Source organism: Scyliorhinus torazame, chromosome 12 (genome assembly GCF_047496885.1).
Source record: "Scyliorhinus torazame isolate Kashiwa2021f chromosome 12, sScyTor2.1, whole genome shotgun sequence".
NCBI classification, from domain to species: Eukaryota; Metazoa; Chordata; class Chondrichthyes; order Carcharhiniformes; family Scyliorhinidae; genus Scyliorhinus; species Scyliorhinus torazame.
Window position 1 is genome coordinate 25,583,637 of NC_092718.1, and position 18,079 is coordinate 25,601,715.

Consider the following 18,079-nt stretch of genomic DNA (forward strand, 5'->3'; position numbering starts at 1 on the left):
CTCGATCTCCACCCTCCGCCATCTTGTTTTTCCTCCCTTGTTTCTGTCGCTGCTCCAAAGCCGCTTTTTTCCCCGCTCCACTTCTGATCCCCTCCATGCACTATGGAAGGGGGACCTTGCTCTCACCTTCCCACACAGGAAGTGGTCGAAAAATTTCCGTTGGGGCGCCTCTGGAGAGCCCAAACGTCCGTTCTAGCGGGAGCCGTCGAAATGTGCGGCTTAGCTCCGTATCGCCGCAACCGGAAGTGTCTTTGTTAAGAGTTGATCACCATGCAGCACTCCTGTAAATTAGTGTGTTGGGGGGGGGGGTTAAAGTGGGGTGGAAATTTATTACTGGTTTGTTCATTCTGGATTATACTCAAGCAAACATTGGTGTAGAATGCAGCAATCCCAGGACACAACATGACACCAGCAGCTCAAACTCCCTCTACAGGCGGTGCAGCGTGGGATAGGCCGCCTGATTCGTCGAGAGCGGTGCAGCGTGGGATAGGCCGTCTGGCGCAGGCTGACTCGTCGAGAGCGGTGCAGTGTGGGATAGGCCGCCTGGCGCCGGCTGACTGGCCGGGGAGCGGTGCAGTGTGGGATAGACCGCTTGGCGCCGGCTGACTGGCCGGGGAGCGGTGCAGTGTGGGATAGGCTGCCTGGCGCCGGCTGACTGGCCGGGGAGCGGTGCAGTGTGGGATAGGCTGCCTGGCGCCGGCTGACTGGCCGGGGAGCGGTGCAGTGTGGGATAAGCCGCTTGGTGCCGGCTGACTTGCCGGGAGCGGACCGGAGCGGACGCTGGTGGGCCAGACGCCGCAAGTTTGAGCCGGTGCGGGGCTGGGCAGTGAACGGGCGGCCTGTGTGCACCAGGTGAGCGCAGGGCAGGATGGGGAGCCCCACCATTCACAGCAAAGCTAAGGCTGAGAGAGAGAGGGAACCGTGGCAACAGACCTGGGGGAAGGGACTGGGCACGGGGATATCTGACTGTGATAACCATCAACCTGGGACCCCCACATTGTGAGCCCCATTCAGTGCTGCTGCCTGTACTTTGCATCACTAATCCTGTTCCTGTTGTCTCTCTGTTTTAAAGTGTTAATTACAGATTAGACTAAGGATGGATCTAAGTTTGCTTCACTACTTTGCCATCCAAAGCCTGCATCTAATAATAATCTTTATTGTCACAAGCAGGCTTACATTAAAACTGCAATGATTTTACTGTGAAAATCCCCGAGTCACTCGGGCACACTGAGGGAGAATTCAGAATGCCCAATTCACCTAACAGCACGTCTTTCGGGACTTGTGGGAGGAAACCGGAGCACCCGGAGGAAACCCACGCGCACACGGGGAGAACGTGCAGACTCCGCACAGACTGTGACCCAAGCGGGAATTGAACAGGAAAGGAGAGGTCACCCTGTTGGGAGTTTTTTATAGGCCTCCTAATAGTTCTAGGGATGTAGAGGAAAGGATGGCGAAGATGATTCTGGGTAAGAGCGAAAGTAACAGGGTAGTTATTATGGGAGACTTTAACTTTCCAAATATTGACTGGAAAAGATGTAGTTCGAGTACAATAGATGGGTTGTTTTTTGTACAATGTGTGCAGGAGGGTTTCCTGAAACAATATGTTGACAGGCCAACAAGAGGCGAGGCCACGTTGGATTTGGTTTTGGGTAATGAACCAGGCCAGGTGTTGGATTTGGAGGTAGGAGAGCACTCTGGGGACAGTGACCACAATTCGGTGACGTTTACGTTAATGATGGAAAGGGATAAGTATACACCGCAGGGCAAGAGTTATAGCTGGGGGAAGGGCAATTATGATGCCATTAGACGTGACTTGGGGGGGATAAGGTGGAGAAGTAGGCTGCAAGTGTTGGGCACACTGGATAAGTGGGGCTTGTTCAAGGATCAGCTACTGCGTGTTCTTGATAAGTATGTACCGGTCAGGCAGGGAGGAAGGCGTCGAGCGAGGGAACCGTGGTTTACCAAGGAAGTGGAATCTCTTGTTAAGAGGAAGAAGGAGGCCTATGTGAAGATGAGGTGTGAAGTTTCAGTTGGGGCGATGGATAGTTACAAGGTAGCGAGGAAGGATCTAAAGAGAGAGCTAAGACGAGCAAGGAGGGGACATGAGAAGTATTTGGCAGGAAGGATCAAGGAAAACCCAAAAGCTTTCTATAGGTATGTCAGTAATAAGCGAATGACTAGGGAAAGAGTAGGACCAGTCAAGGACAGGGATGGGGAAATTGTGTGTGGAGTCTGAAGAGATAGGCGAGATACTAAATGAATATTTTTCGTCGGTATTCACTCAGGAAAAAGATAATGTTGTGGAGGAGAATGCTGAGCCCCAGGCTAATAGAATAGATGGCATTGAGGTACGTAGGGAAGAGATGTTGGCAATTCTGGACAGGCTGAAAATAGATAAGTCCCCGGGACCTGATGGGATTTATCCTAGGATTCTCTGGGAGGCCAGGGAAGAGATTGCTGGACCTTTGGCTTTGATTTTTATGTCATCATTGGCTACAGGAATAGTGCCAGAGGACTGGAGGACAGCGAATGTGGTCCCTTTGTTCAAAAAGGGGAGCAGAGACAACCCCGGCAACTATAGACCGGTGAGCCTCACGTCTGTAGTGGGTAAAGTCTTGGAGCGGATTATAAGAGACAAGATTTATAATCATCTAGATAGGAATAATATGATCAGGGATAGTCAGCATGGCTTTGTGAAGGGTAGGTCATGCCTCACAAACCTTATTGAGTTCTTTGAGAAGGTGACTGAACAGGTAGATGAGGGTAGAGCAGTTGGTGTGGTGTATATGGATTTCAGCAAAGCGTTTGATAAGGTTCCCCACGGTAGGCTATTGCAGAAAATACGGAGGCTGGGGATTGAGGGTGATTTAGAGATGTGGATCAGAAATTGGCTAGCTGAAAGAAGACAGAGGGTGGTGGTTGATGGGAAATGTTCAGAATGGAGTACAGTCACAAGTGGAGTACCACAAGGATCTGTTCTGGGGCCGTTGCTGTTTGTCATTTTTATCAATGACCTAGAGGAAGGCGCAGAAGGGTGGATGAGTAAATTTGCAGACGATACTAAAGTCGCTGGTGTTGTCGATAGTGTGGAAGGATGTAGCAGGTTACAGAGGGATATAGATAAGCTGCAGAGCTGGGCTGAGAGGTGGCAAATGGAGTTTAATGTAGAGAAGTGTGAGGTGATTCACTTTGGAAGGAATAACAGGAATGCAGAATATTTGGCTAATGGTAAAGTTCTTGAAAGTGTGGGTGAGCAGAGGGATCTAGGTGTCCATGTACATAGATCCCTGAAAGTTGCCACCCAGTTTGATAGGGTTGTGAAGAAGGCCTATGAAGTGTTGGCCTTTATTGGTAGAGGGATTGAGTTCCGGAGTCGGGAGGTCATGTTGCAGCTGTACAGAACTCTGGTACGGCCGCATTTGGAGTATTGCATACAGTTCTGGTCACCGCATTATAGGAAGGACGTGGAGGCTTTGGAGCGGGTGCAGAGGAGATTTACCAGGATGTTGCCTGGTATGGAGGGAAAATCTTATGAGGAAAGGCTGATGGACTTGAGGTTGTTTTCGTTGGAGAGAAGAAGGTTAAGAGGAGACTTAATAGAGGCATACAAAATGATCAGGGGGTTGGATAGGGTGGACAGTGAGAGCCTTCTCCCGCGGATGGAAATGGCTGGCACGAGGGGACATAACTTTGAGGGGTAATAGATATAGGACAGAGGTCAGAGGTAGGTTCTTTACGCAAAGAGTAGTGAGGCCGTGGAATGCCCTACCTGCTACAGTAGTGAACTCGCCAACATTGAGGGCATTTAAAAGTTTATTGGATAAACATATGGATGATAATGGCATAGTGTAGGTTAGATGGCTTTTGTTTTGGTGCAACATCGTGGGCCGAAGGGCCTGTACTGCGCTGTATTGTTCTATGTTCTATGAACCTGGGAACCTGGTGCTGTGAAGCAACCACTGTGCTACCATGCTGCCCCATCTGCCTATTTCACAATGATTGTGTTCCCAGAGTGCTAACATTGATGTCTTTTGAAGCAGCTTCTCCATTGCTGCTGATTTGCAGGTGTATAACCTCCCTTACATTTGCTGCCCCATCTGCCCATTTCACAATGATTGTGTTCCCAGAGTGCTAACATTGATGGCTTTTGAAGCAGCTTCTCCATTGCTGCTCATTTGCAGGTGTATAACCTCCCTTACATTTGCTGGCCCTATTTGGAGGATAGTAATGCAGTGACTACTTGGCTGGAGAGGCTCGTGTACTTGACTCGGGCCAGTTTGGTGCCTCTTTTTGTCCTTCACAAGTAGCCCAGTCACTAAGTGTCCAAAAGGTCATTACTATCCCATTCACGCACGTCCTTTCTCTGCATTCTTCCAACTGAGCTTCCGTAATATCTTTCCACCAAAAGTGTCTCAAGTTAAATTCAGTGGGAAAGTACTCGAAGAAAATCAAAATTTTGGATCAGGTAATCACTCATAGGTTGAGGACGTTAAGGCATTGGGGTTCAGATGGACTGAATCTATGAGATTCATTAGAAACGAAAGTCCCAAGGACCGGGAAGTAACTAATATCCCATCAAGGGGAGAAAACAACTCCCTTAATCTAGTTTAGTGTGGGAGACCCTTCCTTGTGTGATATCCGTAATCAATCCCCTCACTTTATTATTAGAGCACCTTGATATTGTAGGAAGGTTGTCATTTTGTTAGAAGTATTACTCCTGGGCCACTCAAGCCAGACAGGTGGAAAGGTAGGAGCCAGACTAAAGGTATTCACTGGCCTGACTGGTTGGGGATGAGTCGGCTCACGATTTGTCCATGCAAAAATGTCTTCCTTTTGGAAGGCTGTCTGCTACAGATGTAACTGGAAATTCATGATATGTTGGATGTAGCAAGACAACATAATGATTTCCACTATGATTCTCTGGACAGAGAACAGTGGAAGAAATAGGTCGCCTCACATGTCACTAAGCACAGGATACATTAACCTCCTGCATGTACCACCAGTGCCTGATTTGCATTACACTGTTCAAAATGCTTCTTCTGGGAACAAGCCAAATTTAGGAGGACAGGATTTTATAATTGCCATCTTTTACAGTTCAGATGGACAAAGTACAAACATTTCCAACATCCACATTTTATTAAACCCCAGAACATTATAGAATTGTATGATGGGTACAATACGGAAAGAGGTAACTAGGTTCATTGTGCCAATGCTAGCTGTCTGCAAGACTAAGTTAGCAGGGCAGCACGGTAGTGCAGTGGTTAGCACAGTTGCTTCACAGCTCCAGCGTCCTAGGTTTGATTCCCAGTTTGGGTCACTGTGCGGAGTCTGCATGTTCTCCCCGTGTCTGCGTGGGTTTCCTCCGGGTGCTCCGGTTTCCTCCCACAGTCCAAAGATGTGCAGGGTAGGTGGATTGGCCATGCTAAATTGCCCTTAGTGTCCAAAAAAGATGGGGTGGAGATGTGGGCTTGGGTAGGGTGCTCTTTCCAAGGGCTGGTGCAGACTCGATGGGCCGAATGGCCTCCTGCACTGTAAATTCTATGATTCTAGTCTCACTCCCCTGCCTTTTTCCTGTAACATTGTTTTCTTTTCTCTTCAGGTAATTATCTAACACCCATTGAAAGTTACAATTAAATCTGTTCTCACCAAAATACTCCGGCAGAACATTCCAGATCCTCACCACGCTACGTTAAAAGAAAATTTATCCTCGTGTCGCTTTTGATTCCTTTGCCAATCAATTCCGTTTGGTGTCTCGAAACGGGAACACTTCTTCCTATCTGTTTTGCCCAGCCCTCTCATGACTTTGAACACTGTGGCTTCACAGCGCCAAGGTCCCAGGTTCGATACCCCGCTGGGTCGCTGTCTGTGCGGAGTCTTCACGTTCTCCCCATGTCTGCATGGGTTTTCTCCGGGTGCTCCCGTTTCCTCCCACAGTCCAAAGACGTGCAGGTTAGATGGATTGGCCATGCTAAATTACCCTCAGTGACCAAAAGGGTTAGGAGGGGTTATTGGGTTACGGGGATAGGGTGGAAGTGAGCTTAAGTGGGTCGGTGCAGACTCGATGGTCCGAATGGACTCCTGCACTGTATGTTCTATGTTCTTGTTCTGTGTTCTCCCCTCGAGCTTCTCTAATCCATCCTTGTCACTCAAAGTCCCTCATCCCTGCAGCCGTTCCTGTAAAATCCTTTCTGCACCTTCTCTAATGCATGAAGCATGGAATGTACAAGTAATCAGTAGGTAAATAACGGGCAATATTTCAGTGGGAATCCAGCTTGTAATGATGTATTTGTGTTGTTTCTGGTACCACAAGTGCAGACCCAGTGGCAGACTTGGCTTGACTCTGCTTTTCAATGTTTTGTGTGCTGCTGCAGAGACAACATGTGGTGATGGCTGAGAATGGACGATGACGAACCTACCATCAAACCTCGTCGAATTGAGAACCAGAATGTTGTTTACCGGCTGGAACGACGGCGGATCTATTCGGGCAGGCCTGGTGCTCACTGGTATATGGTGCGTTGCCTGCACCAGAACGTGTTTCCCAACTTCACCGTTGTAAATGTAGAAAAGCCACCATGTTTTCTGCGCAAGTTCTCTCCTGATGGTCGCTACTTCATTGCGTTTTCCCTGGACCAGACCTCGTTGGAGATCTACGAGTACCAGGGCTGCCAGGCAGCTGAGGACCTCCTCCAGGGCTACGATGGCGAGATCATGCTGAATGGAGCCAATGACCTTCAGTCCGTCAGCATCCGCGGTAAACTGTTTGAACGTTTCTTTGTCTTGCTGCACGTCACAAACGTAGCGTCGAATGGGGAGCACCTGAATCGTGAGTGCAGCTTGTTCACTGATGATTGCCGATATGTCATTGTTGGCTCTGCTGCTTACCTCCCCGAGGAACCTCACCCCCTCTTTTTTGAAGTTTACCGAAACAATGAGTCCGTTACACCAAACCCTCGCTCTCCGTTAGAGGATTACTCTCTGCACATCATTGACTTGCACACAGGGAGTCTTTGTGACACAAGAACCTTTAAGTGTGACAAGATCATTCTCTCGCACAACCAAGGGCTTTACCTGTATAAAAATATCTTGGCTATTCTCTCAGTGCAGCATCAGACCATTCACGTGTTCCAGGTTACCCCGGAAGGAACTTTCATTGACGTTCGAACCATTGGACGCTTCTGCTATGAAGATGACCTCCTCACTGTGTCAGCTGTGTATCCTGAGGTGCAGGGTGATGCACAAAATGCCACATCACGCCCCTTTAAGGAAAAAACACTGAACTCGTTGAAGCACCGGCTGCTGGTGTACCTGTGGCAAAGGGCAGAGCACGATGGCAGTGCCGCGGCTAAGCGTCGTTTCTTTCAGTATTTCGATCAGTTGCAGCAACTGCGCATGTGGAAGATGCAGCTTCTGGATGAGAATCACCTCCTGATAAAATACACGAGCGAGGACGTGGTGACCCTCCGGGTCACTGACCCCTCCCAGGTACAGAGCCAACATGTACCGGTGAACAGGTTGCAGCTTTTAGCTGCCCCAGTTTAATGGGTCTTGAAATGATCAGTGGGAGGAAACAAACTGTTGATGCACGGGGCCCTGGATGTGGAGGATGGCTGGGTCCAAGCTTGGGGGAAAGCCTAAAATATTTAGATGAATTGACTTGTGTCTTAAAGCTGGACTCGCGTCTAATATGGTTGGGGCTGTGAGTGGGAGGAGATTTCCACATTGAAAGGCTGTCATTTGTTGGATTAATAGTGCTCTGAATAATAGGCATATTATAAATCTAGCAGGAAGGAACCAGAGTGTTTTATGCATTTATTTTGCAACGGTCTATGGCTTCCTCAATAATCTTGTGTTAAGTGCACTGTTTATTGTAGTATTAAACTGGTAGACCAGAAGACAACTCCATAGATTGCCTCCTCCTTCTCTTCTTTAGAAATTATTATTTTTTGATCATGCCTTCAGGCTTCCCTCGCCATCTTTACGTTTTCTGTCTTGCTCCGTGTTTACTGCAAAGTGCTCGGAGACCTTTTCTTGTGCCCGGCAAGTGCTGAAGAAATATAAGAGTTTGCTGTAGAGATTTAGTGCAGGGTGAGTTCAGCCTGTGATGGTGCACGTGTTCCTGATTTAGCGACTCCTGCCGCCAAGTGCATCTGTGCGAGGCAGCACGGTAGCACTGTGGCTTCACAGCGCCAGGGTCTCAGATTCGATTCCCGGCTTGGGTCACTGTCTGCAGAGTCTGTACGTTCTCTACATGGGTTTCTTCCGGGTGCTCCGGGTTCTTCCCACAGTACAAAGACGTGCAGGTTAGGTGGATTGGCCATGATAAATTGCCCTTAGTGACCAGAAAAAAGGTTAGCTGGGGTTATTGGGTTACGGGGGATAGGGTGGAAGTGAGGGCTTACATGGGTCGGTGCAGACTCGATGGGCCAAATGGCCTCCTTCTGCACTGTTATGTTCTATGTTCTAAGATTGAATTCAGTGGTGAGGCCCCTACAGTTAAACAGCCTGCCAACATTTACTGTCGTGTCTCATATCAAGAATGGACACATGGGTGAGTTATCTGAAACCATTTAAATTGTACCCCAGCCAGAGTTGGTAAGGGGATGGGGAAAAAGGGAGAAATGTAAAACAACCCTAATATCCTGGGTCCCTCCCACCCCATCTCAATAATATAGGCCAACATAATCGCTCTGGGATCATTTTAAGTAGTTCATAACATGACATACACTGCAACAGTAAAACCTAATCGAATAATATAACAAAGAAGGTAGCACTTGGCTCGAGAACAGTTCATTGCTCATTTTAAGGAGACATCAGAAGATGGCTACCTTTTAAATTAACCAATTGAAACGTCCCCTACCCATAAATTAATGTTTCCACAGTGTAGCAACATCTGCGACCTCAAATCTTTAGATGGTGCACCGATTTGAATAACCACAGGCTGGGTTTTGATTAATGCCATTGGTTCAAATACAACTAAACGTTCAGAGTAATTCCAAAATTGCCTCACTCCGAGACAGACAAGGAAATGAAAACACACATTGCTGGAGATGCATGGCAGAGCAGCCAGCCTCTAGTGGAGGAAAGTTTTCATCCTTTCCCCAGGATCAGTCTTGGACGATCTTTGCTGAATAAGTTGATTTCAGTCAAGGTAATGGTTAAGACAATATCCGGGCCTGGTCTGACAAGTGGTGAGTAACATTCGTGCCACACAATGACCATCTTCAACAAAAGAGAAAGTAACTATCTCACCTTCGCATTCAGTGTCATCACTATCGCTGAATCCCCCACTGCCAACATCCAGGGGGAGGTTACCATTGACCAGAAACTGAACTGGACCAGCCATATACTGATCAGAGGCAGGGAATTATGTGGCGAGTAACTCCCCTATATCTGCAAAGTTTGTCCATCATTTTCAATGATGTGGAGATGCCGGCGTTGGACTGGGGTGAGCACAGTACGAAGTCTTACAACACCAGGTTAAAGTCCAACAGGTTTGTTTCGATGTCACTAGCTTTTGGAGCGCTGCTCCTTCCTCAGGTAAATGAAGAGGTATGTTCCAGAAACAAATATATAGGCAAATTCAAAGCTGCCAGACAATGCTTGGAATGCGAGCATTAGCAGGTGATTAAATCTTTACAGATCCAGAGATGGGGTAACCTCAGGTTAAAGAGGTGTGAATTGTGTCAAGCCAGGACAGTTGGTAGGATTTCGCAGGCCAGATGGTGGGGGATGAATGTAACACGACATGAATCCCAGGTCCCGGTTGAGGCCGCACTCATGTGTGTGGAACTTGGCTATAAGTTTCTGCTCGGCGATTCTGCGTTGTCGCGCGTCCTGAAGGCCGCCTTGGAGAACGCTTACCTGGAGATCAGAGGCTGAATGTCCTTGATTGCTGAAGTCTTCCCCGACTGGAAGGGAACATTCCTGCCTGGTGATTGTCGCGCGATGTCCGTTTTCAAACTGGAGGCCTGTGACCAGTGGTCTGCCTCAGGGATCGGTGCTGGGTCCACTGTTATTTGTGATATATATAAATGATTTGGATGAGAATGTAGGAGGCATGGTTAGTAATTTTGCAGATGACACCAAATTGGTGGCATAGTGGATAGTGAAAAAGGTTATATAAGATTACAACAGTGGGCCGATGAATGGCAGATGGAGTTTAATTTGGATAAATGTGAGGTGATGCATTTTGGTAGATCAAATCAGGGCACGACCTACTCAGTTAATGGTGGGGAGTTGGGGAGAGTTACAGAACAAAGAGATCTAGGAGTACAGGTTCATAGCTCCTTGAAGGTGGAGTCGCAGGTGGACAGGGTGGTGAAGAAGGCATTCAGCATGCTGGGTTTTATTGGTCAGAATATTGAATACAGGAGTTGGGACGTCTTGTTGAAGTTGTACAAGACACTGGTAAGATTACGCATGGAATGCTGTTATCAGTTTTGGTCACCCTATTCTAGGAAGGATATTGTTAAACTAGAAAGAGTGCAGAAGAGATTTACGAGGATGCTACCAGGGCTTGATGGTCTGAGTTATAAGGAGAGGCTGGATAGGCTGGGACTTTTTCCCTGGAGAGTAGGAGGCTGTGGGGCGATCTTATAGAGGTCTATAAAATAATGAGGAGCATAGAGAAAGTAGATAGTCACATGTTTTTCCAAAGGGAGAGGAGTCTAGAACTAGAGGGCATAGGTTTAAGGTGAGAGGAGAGAGATATAAAAGAGACCAGAGAGGAAATGTCTTCACGCAGAGGGTGGTGAGCATCTGGAACGGGTTGCCAGAGGCAGTGGTAGAGGCGGGTACGATTTTATCTGTTAAAAAGTAGTTAGACAGTTACATGGGCAGGGTGGGTTTAGATGGATATGGGCCAAATATGGGCAGGTGGGACTAGTGATAGAAACTGGGCGGCATGGACAAGCTGGGCCAAGGTGCCTGTTTCCATGCTGTAAACATCTATGACTCTATAACAAAGGTTTGCCTTGCCTCTGGTCCCCACATCTTACAAAATATATAAGAAATTGTGAGGGTAAAATCATTTGCGGTCTCCCACAGCTGCAAAGTGTGAGTTTAGATGTCAGATTAGGTCAGGTCTTTGTTGGGAAGAGTCCATGGTTAGTAACTTTGATGTAATGTTCAATCCTGAGGTAAACGTTTAGTCGCACATCTTATCCACTCTCTGGATTGTTCACTCCTACCTGCATACATTGCCTGCCTCTGCCCCTTCCATGAACCCTTTCGACTCTTATACATGCCGTTGTTGCTTCTAGATCGTACAGCTCTAATACAATCTTCAGAGCCTCCCATCACAAATTCTAGATCTGTCTCAACTCCAACACTTCTCTGTCTCACATTAAGTTTCATTACTCCACCCCCAGTGTAGTAACTTTAAAATTCTCGTCTTTCCCTCCAATGCTCCACCCTACCTCTTTAATTCTAAAATCCTTCGCAAAATATTCTAATCTTCTGGTTCTGACTTTCTGACCTTGCGTTGCCCAAACATTGGTGATCGCGCCTTCAGCTATGTTAGTCCTGTTAGCTGGAATTCTCTTCCTAAGATTCTATCCACCTCTCTTTCTGGCATTATAAAGCTTCTCAAAATTTAAGATACCTGTCCATCGGTACTTTTTAGTTCATCATCCAATCTATCTATTTATTAGCCCGTCTCCAACTCCCCCATCTATGTAGCACCCGGATCGTTTTCTATGCATTACACACATTCTCGTTGTTGGTCTCCTGCTGGCAGTCTAGAGTTGTACCAGAGTGAGACCCGGGAAGAGGGAAATAAAGGTGGCTGGGGTTGGGAGAAACGGTAGCATTTTAAAACAACATTTTAAAATGGCTGCAGCCAGCTGGAAAGGCCTTCTTCTCCCAGCCACTCAGAATTGCAATCAGTGTTTCAGCGGCAAGCATCACTTGCTGGTTCCGCACTACGAGCAGGTTTTCCACATAACCAGGTGTTGCAGTTCCCTCCAGACCATGTCCAGCATTAATAGTTGACTGTCTGTGAAGGATCATTGATTCGTACATAGCTGACCTCAGGCTCACTTTCCCTCTCATGGTGCTGTTTTGTCTCTGCTCCCTGCAGCCGTCATTCTTTGTCGTGTACAACATGGTGACCACCCGGGTTCTGGCTGTGTTTGAGAACACTTGTGACGAGCTTTTACAACTGTTTGAAAATTTCTGTGATCTCTATCGGAACGCCACATTACACAGCGAGGCCGTGCAGTTCCCCTGCTCTGCGTCTAGCAATAACTTTGCCAGACAAATCCAGCGAAGGTGAGTGACAGTTTGCTGCCTAAGGTCTTTTACTGTACATTTCACTTTATTCTGCATATCATATAGAATTTACAGTGCAGAAGGAGGCCATTCGGCCCATCAAGTCTGCACCGGCTCTTGGAAAGAGCACCCTACCCAAGGTCAACACCTCCACCCTATCCCCATAACCCAGTAACCCCACCAAACACTAAGGGCAATTTTGGACACTAAGGGCAATTTATCATGGCCAATCCATCTAACCCGCACATCTTTGGACTGTGGGAGGAAACCGGAGCACCCGGAGGAAACCCACGCACACACGGGGAGGATGTGCAGACTCCGCACAGACAGTGACCCAAGCCAGAATCGAACCTGGGACCCTAGAGCTATGAAGCAATTGTGCTATCCACAATGCTACTGTGCTGTCAGAGGAAGGCAGGATGCTGACAATACGAACATGCATGTTATGGGGTTAGCTTTGAAGAGGTTTCATGATATTACCTGCTGCTCTTTCCCGGGTGAATTCACACCACCCTTCAGAGAAAATGTGAAACTGCTGGAACTCTTAAGTTAAAACAGAAAATGCAAGGAACAGACAGACTATTGGGCAGCCAGCATCTGTAAAGAAATGGGACAGGTCATTTATGCTTTTGGTGTTGGGCGGCACGGCAGCACAGTGGTTAGCACTGTCGCTTTACGGCTCCAGGGTCCCAGGTTCAATTCCCGGCTTGGGTCACTGTCTGTTCGCACGTTCGCACTGGAGCTCGCACGTTCTCCCTGTGTCTGTGTGGGTTTCCTCCGGATGCTCCAGTTTCCTCCAAGTCCCAAAAGATGTGCTTGTTAGGTGAATTGGACGTTCTGAATTATCCCTCAGTGTACCCGAACAGGCGCCGGAATGTGACGGCTAGGGGATTTTCACAGTAACTTCAATGCTGTGTTAATGTAAGCCAACTTGCGACAATAATAAACATTATTATTATGATACCCCTTTATCAGAACCTCTCCTGATTATATATAGTTCCAGCAGACTCAACCTCGCATACCGAATCTGCAGTACAACTGCAGGCATTTATATAAAGTTCTGACTGGTAGTGCCAAACTTCAATGCTCTAACATAACATCACTACTAACTGTATAGGAAGAGATGCTCCCCACCACCCAACACTGTCAAAACCAGTATGTGTGCTGAATCTTCCTCTGTAGCCAAATTGGTCAAAGTGAGTTTCACTGTTGCAGTAACTGTGGGAAACAATACCAAGAAATGTGAATGTTAATTGTGATAATCAAATTTATAATATTGTCTTTATAAGGATTGTATATTTCACAACATTTCCGATCGCTTGTCTGTTTTATTACGACTGTGACATTGATTGCTAGTGATGCAGTGGGAACAAATTGGAGCAGTTACAGTGCCAGATAATAGGGAGAGAGTTAACAAACATATATGCACCGTATACATGCACATGCACTCCTTTGTACGCAAGTGCATATATACAAATGTACATATTTCAGGTGTTTGTTGCACATGTGACTGATATAGGTTCTCCTTGTCTGCAATGTCTTACGCTGATCGCCCAGATCATCACTTCTCTTAAATCATATGGAATCCACAAATGTCAAACAAGGATTCAATTTCAATTTAATTCTTTGAAGCAGTTTTGCGTGAAAGTCGGGCTGTGCAATACTGCAGTAAGCATCCTTATTGGAAATGTCTTTTGCTGACGTTTTAATGAAGATATCGATAGGTCATGTGACCCTCCCACTAACTTGTTCATTTATATTCATGACTAATAATGTGGTGCCAACCTTTAAAGGGGTCCTCACGGAGATTCTCTCTAAATGTCAGGTGACATTTTATTGAACATTGTACATTCCATATACAAAACCATTCTTATGGAATGACTACAGTACGGAAGAAGGCCATTTGGCCCGTTGGTCTGTGCTGGCTCTCTGAAGAAGCAATTCTCTTGGTGCCACTGTCCTGCCTTCTCTCCGCAGTCCTGTACATTCTTGCTTTTCAGATAATCCAATTCCATCTTGAATGCCTCGATTGAGCCTGCCTCCACCACACTCTCGGGCAATACATTCCAAATCTTAACCACTGGCTGCAGTCGCCATTCTTTCTTTTGCAATTACCTATAATCTGTGCCCCCTCGTTCTCAATCCAACCATCCTTGGGAACAGATCTTTTGATCCTTTCATCAATGGAAACAGTGATGAATTAATTTACAATTGAAGTGTAACTCAAATAATGAAGTTGGGCGATTCAGAAACTTGTCAACAGAAATGTTGGCAAGAGTTTGGAGTGGTAAATATTGAGACAAATTGGTAACCAAAAATTGTGGCAGTCGGAAGTATAGGCAAGAAGTGTGCCCTCCAGCAAGATTTAGAATAAAATATACCAGTGAATTGCTAAGCTTTTCTTTATTTGTAGCTTCATGTTGATTTTTCCTTTCTAGCAAACTACATATAACTGAACATGTTCCAAATGTTAATGCTGTACACTCTGGGTTTGATTGGGCACCCTATTTGGATGGGGCCTGCACAGTGGTAAGGTGTTCAATAGGCCAAATTTTTAAGGTTCCAACTTGACTCCTGTCAGAATACGATTGTCATGTCCATGTGACCCCTGCTTCTGAGAGATTCTGAATGCGAGACACCGCTCTGTTGGAGAACAGCAGGCAAACGGTAGACACAGAGACCAGGGAAAGACAATGATATGCTGTTTTGATTGGGAGGTTGTCAGATCACCAGAGAAGAAATTCTGCTGGTGTCATAGCCAAAGTTCTTTATTTAGTCAACAGTACTAGCGGGATTGCAAACTCTGGATGGACCTGTTCCTGGAGGTTTGGTCAGGTGACATTTCATTAAACATTGTACAGCATAAATAAATGACCTCCCTTTTTTTTAAAAATGTAAATATATCTTCACACTTCAGTAGAGTGTTCATGTGCATAACTTTGCTTGTTTCTGGGTTTTTAAGCTCGGTGCCCATTGCATAAATGCTTGTCACAGAGGAAACCAGACATTCATCAGGTCGGTATGAGGGTAGGCAGCGGGATGCAGGTTTGAGATTACTTATCAGATCTGATCAGCCATGTTCTTATTAAATGGTGGTCAGGCTTGAGTGGCTGAATGGCCTATTCCTGCTCCTTTTTCATATAAATTACAGACTCTGTTCGAATCGGTGAAACCTGGTCCTTTATTTCCAGGTTTAAAGACACTATTGTGAATGCCAAATATGGGGGTCACACTGAGGCAGTGAGGCGACTCCTCGGACAGCTGCCTATCAGTGCACAGTCCTACAGCAGCAGTCCATATCTCGATCTCTCGCTCTTCAGCTACGATGACAAGTGGGTCTCTGTCATGGAGAGGCCCAAGACCTGTGGCGATCATCCTATCAGGTAAAGCAATCCATTGCACTTGAACTGGAGGGAAGCATCTCATTAAATTGATCCTGCAATTTGGCAGTGCAGCGAACCAGTTCAACCCTATTGTACCCGCGCTGCCTCTCTGAAAGAGCTACCCGTTTGGTTGCATTCACTTATCCTTTTCCCATGCCTTTTAAAATTTTCTTCAAGTATTTCTCCAAGGTAATATGGATTTAAAAGGTAATATGGATTCTACTTCCTTCGTTGTGTCTGATGGAATGTTTCATATCATAACAAAGTACTTCCCAGTGACCATTTGTGTGTTCCCTCCCCTCAAAGTTTCTCCCCTCTGCCTGCAGTTGCTGTTTTTTCCTTCTTTAACTTCGCCCAAATGGTCATTCTTTACATGTGAGTCTGACTGGTGATTTGTGGTATAGTCATCATAGCCAAGCCAGATCCTGTTCTTGCTGATGTCCGCACTAATGTGCATATTTTCTCATGACCAACCAGATAACGATCAGGAGTTGGAACCTGAATGGAAGTTCCCCCCCGCACCAATTGTGTAACTATGGTCACCTAACTCCATACAGACCAGGGAGGGATGTGAGGACCTTTCATTCTGTATAGTACAGTACCGCCCTGGATGGCACTCTTGGCCATCATGTATGGCTTAGTGCCCTCGAAGGGGGGGCAGCTCGCTCTTCATGTCCCAGTGCCGTTTATTACTGAACTCAAAGCTGTGGCTATGATATTTCAATCATTGTGTTGCTAACCCATTGTTGCTGAAGTTTACAAAGAAAATTTATGTTTCTGTTTTCAGATTTTACGCTCGGGATTCTGGTCTACTTAAGTTTAAAATCCAAGCAGGGCTGCTGGGACGGCCAATTAACCATACAGTGCGACGCCTGGTAGCTTTCACCTTTCATCCTTTTGAGCCATTTGCCATATCAGTGCAGAGGACAAACGCAGAGTATGTGGTCAGTTTCCACATGCGGCACGCGTGTGTGTGAAGATGGTGTGCGATCTCGAAGCATTTTGTGCTGCTCGGATTCACTTTGTACTTTTTGTGGGGCCTCATGAAGGGATCCTAATAAAACTCTTGAAACTACCAAAGGTGGAGCTTTGAACTTTGGTCAAAAGTAATAATACTGCTAAGTAACTGCCCCTTAAAAGTCAAATTCAGGCTTCTGAATCATCTTTGATACCTGACAGGCTGAATGATCAAGAGTTTTAATGCAGCAGTTTTCTCCACTAAAGGTAAACCCTATGTGCGTGGTGTGTCTGGACTGTTACCCCTATCTCTTTGTGTCTGTCGTTCATTTACAGTTAATTATATACTAGATGTCTAGAGTGGTAGAGCCCGGCATTTGACTGGTTAACAGCCAAATAGGAAATGATGGACTCTGTGCAATAAACTTTGTCCATAGTTTTGGGAAGTTTGGGGAAATTAAGTCCAATTTTAAATTGGGAACAACTAATGAATGTGTCTCTACAGTGACCTGGGTGGGGGATGGGGTGGAATCCTGAGAACGCTAGTATAATCAATAATAAAAACAAAAGATGCTGGAATTGCACAGTGGCTCAGTTCAGTCTGAGAAAAGAAAAAGTCCAGATTAAGAACCTTTTATTGGAAGCTTCCAACCATTGGTCCTATCTAAAATTATTTTTTCCCAGCAGTTTTGTTTCATTCCCAGTGTTTGACTTGTTTGAGTGAAACTGGGTGTAAACTACTAGCGCTGTCCAATTTAAGGTACTGTATTTTTATTTCACTAGTGATGTGAACTAATTGAACCAGATTTAATTTTATGTGGCGGTGTCCTCGGTACAATGCATCTCAATTTGTTTTTTAAAAATAAGAATTGTTGTATGATGGATTTCTAATTTTACAAATCAAATATTACGTGGGCTTTAAACTTATTTTTTCATATGAACGCTACATTTTGAAAACACCTTTTTATGTATGAACATATCACATCAACTGTCAATCAAAGTTTTTAGAAAATGATGTTTGGTCTTCTGATTTCTTATTTCACTTATCATAGTGTAGAGATACACCAGATACATTATACAAACAGGAAAACACGCCTGTAGATGGTAACACTTATGTGGACAAATGACCAGAAACCATTAAATCTTCAGTCGACTCTCACATTTCTGTTTGTAATGACAGGTGCTTTGCAACTGTGCAGAAAGATGTATTCTTCTGAGTTGTTGAGGCCAGTACAGTCACTGGTCCCAGTTCTAGTCTGACATGAATTTTATAGTAGGATGTCTGACAACGCCAGGTTAAAGTCCAACAGGTTTGTTTTGATTCACTAGTTTTCGGAGCGTAGCTCCTTCATCAGGTGAGCTGCACTTTGAAAGCTAGTGAATCGAAACAAACCTGTTGGACTTTAACCTGATGTTGTAAGATGTCTTACTGTGCCCACCCCAGTCCAACACCGGCATCTCCACATCAT

At 45.9% G+C, this 18,079-nt stretch overlaps 1 protein-coding gene across 1 annotated transcript; it reads left to right on the plus strand.

Annotated features, from left to right (window-relative positions):
* Window positions 1-591: 591 nt before the first annotated feature.
* Window positions 592-17,625, plus strand: det1 (DET1 partner of COP1 E3 ubiquitin ligase). Its single transcript, XM_072470571.1, has 5 exons — window positions 592-852; window positions 6,372-7,482; window positions 12,080-12,270; window positions 15,462-15,653; window positions 16,441-17,625. Exons 2-5 carry the CDS (start codon window positions 6,397-6,399, stop codon window positions 16,628-16,630), a joined length of 1,659 nt encoding a protein of 552 aa, XP_072326672.1. The 5' UTR covers window positions 592-852; window positions 6,372-6,396; the 3' UTR covers window positions 16,631-17,625.
* The last annotated feature ends 454 nt before the right edge of the window (window positions 17,626-18,079 follow it).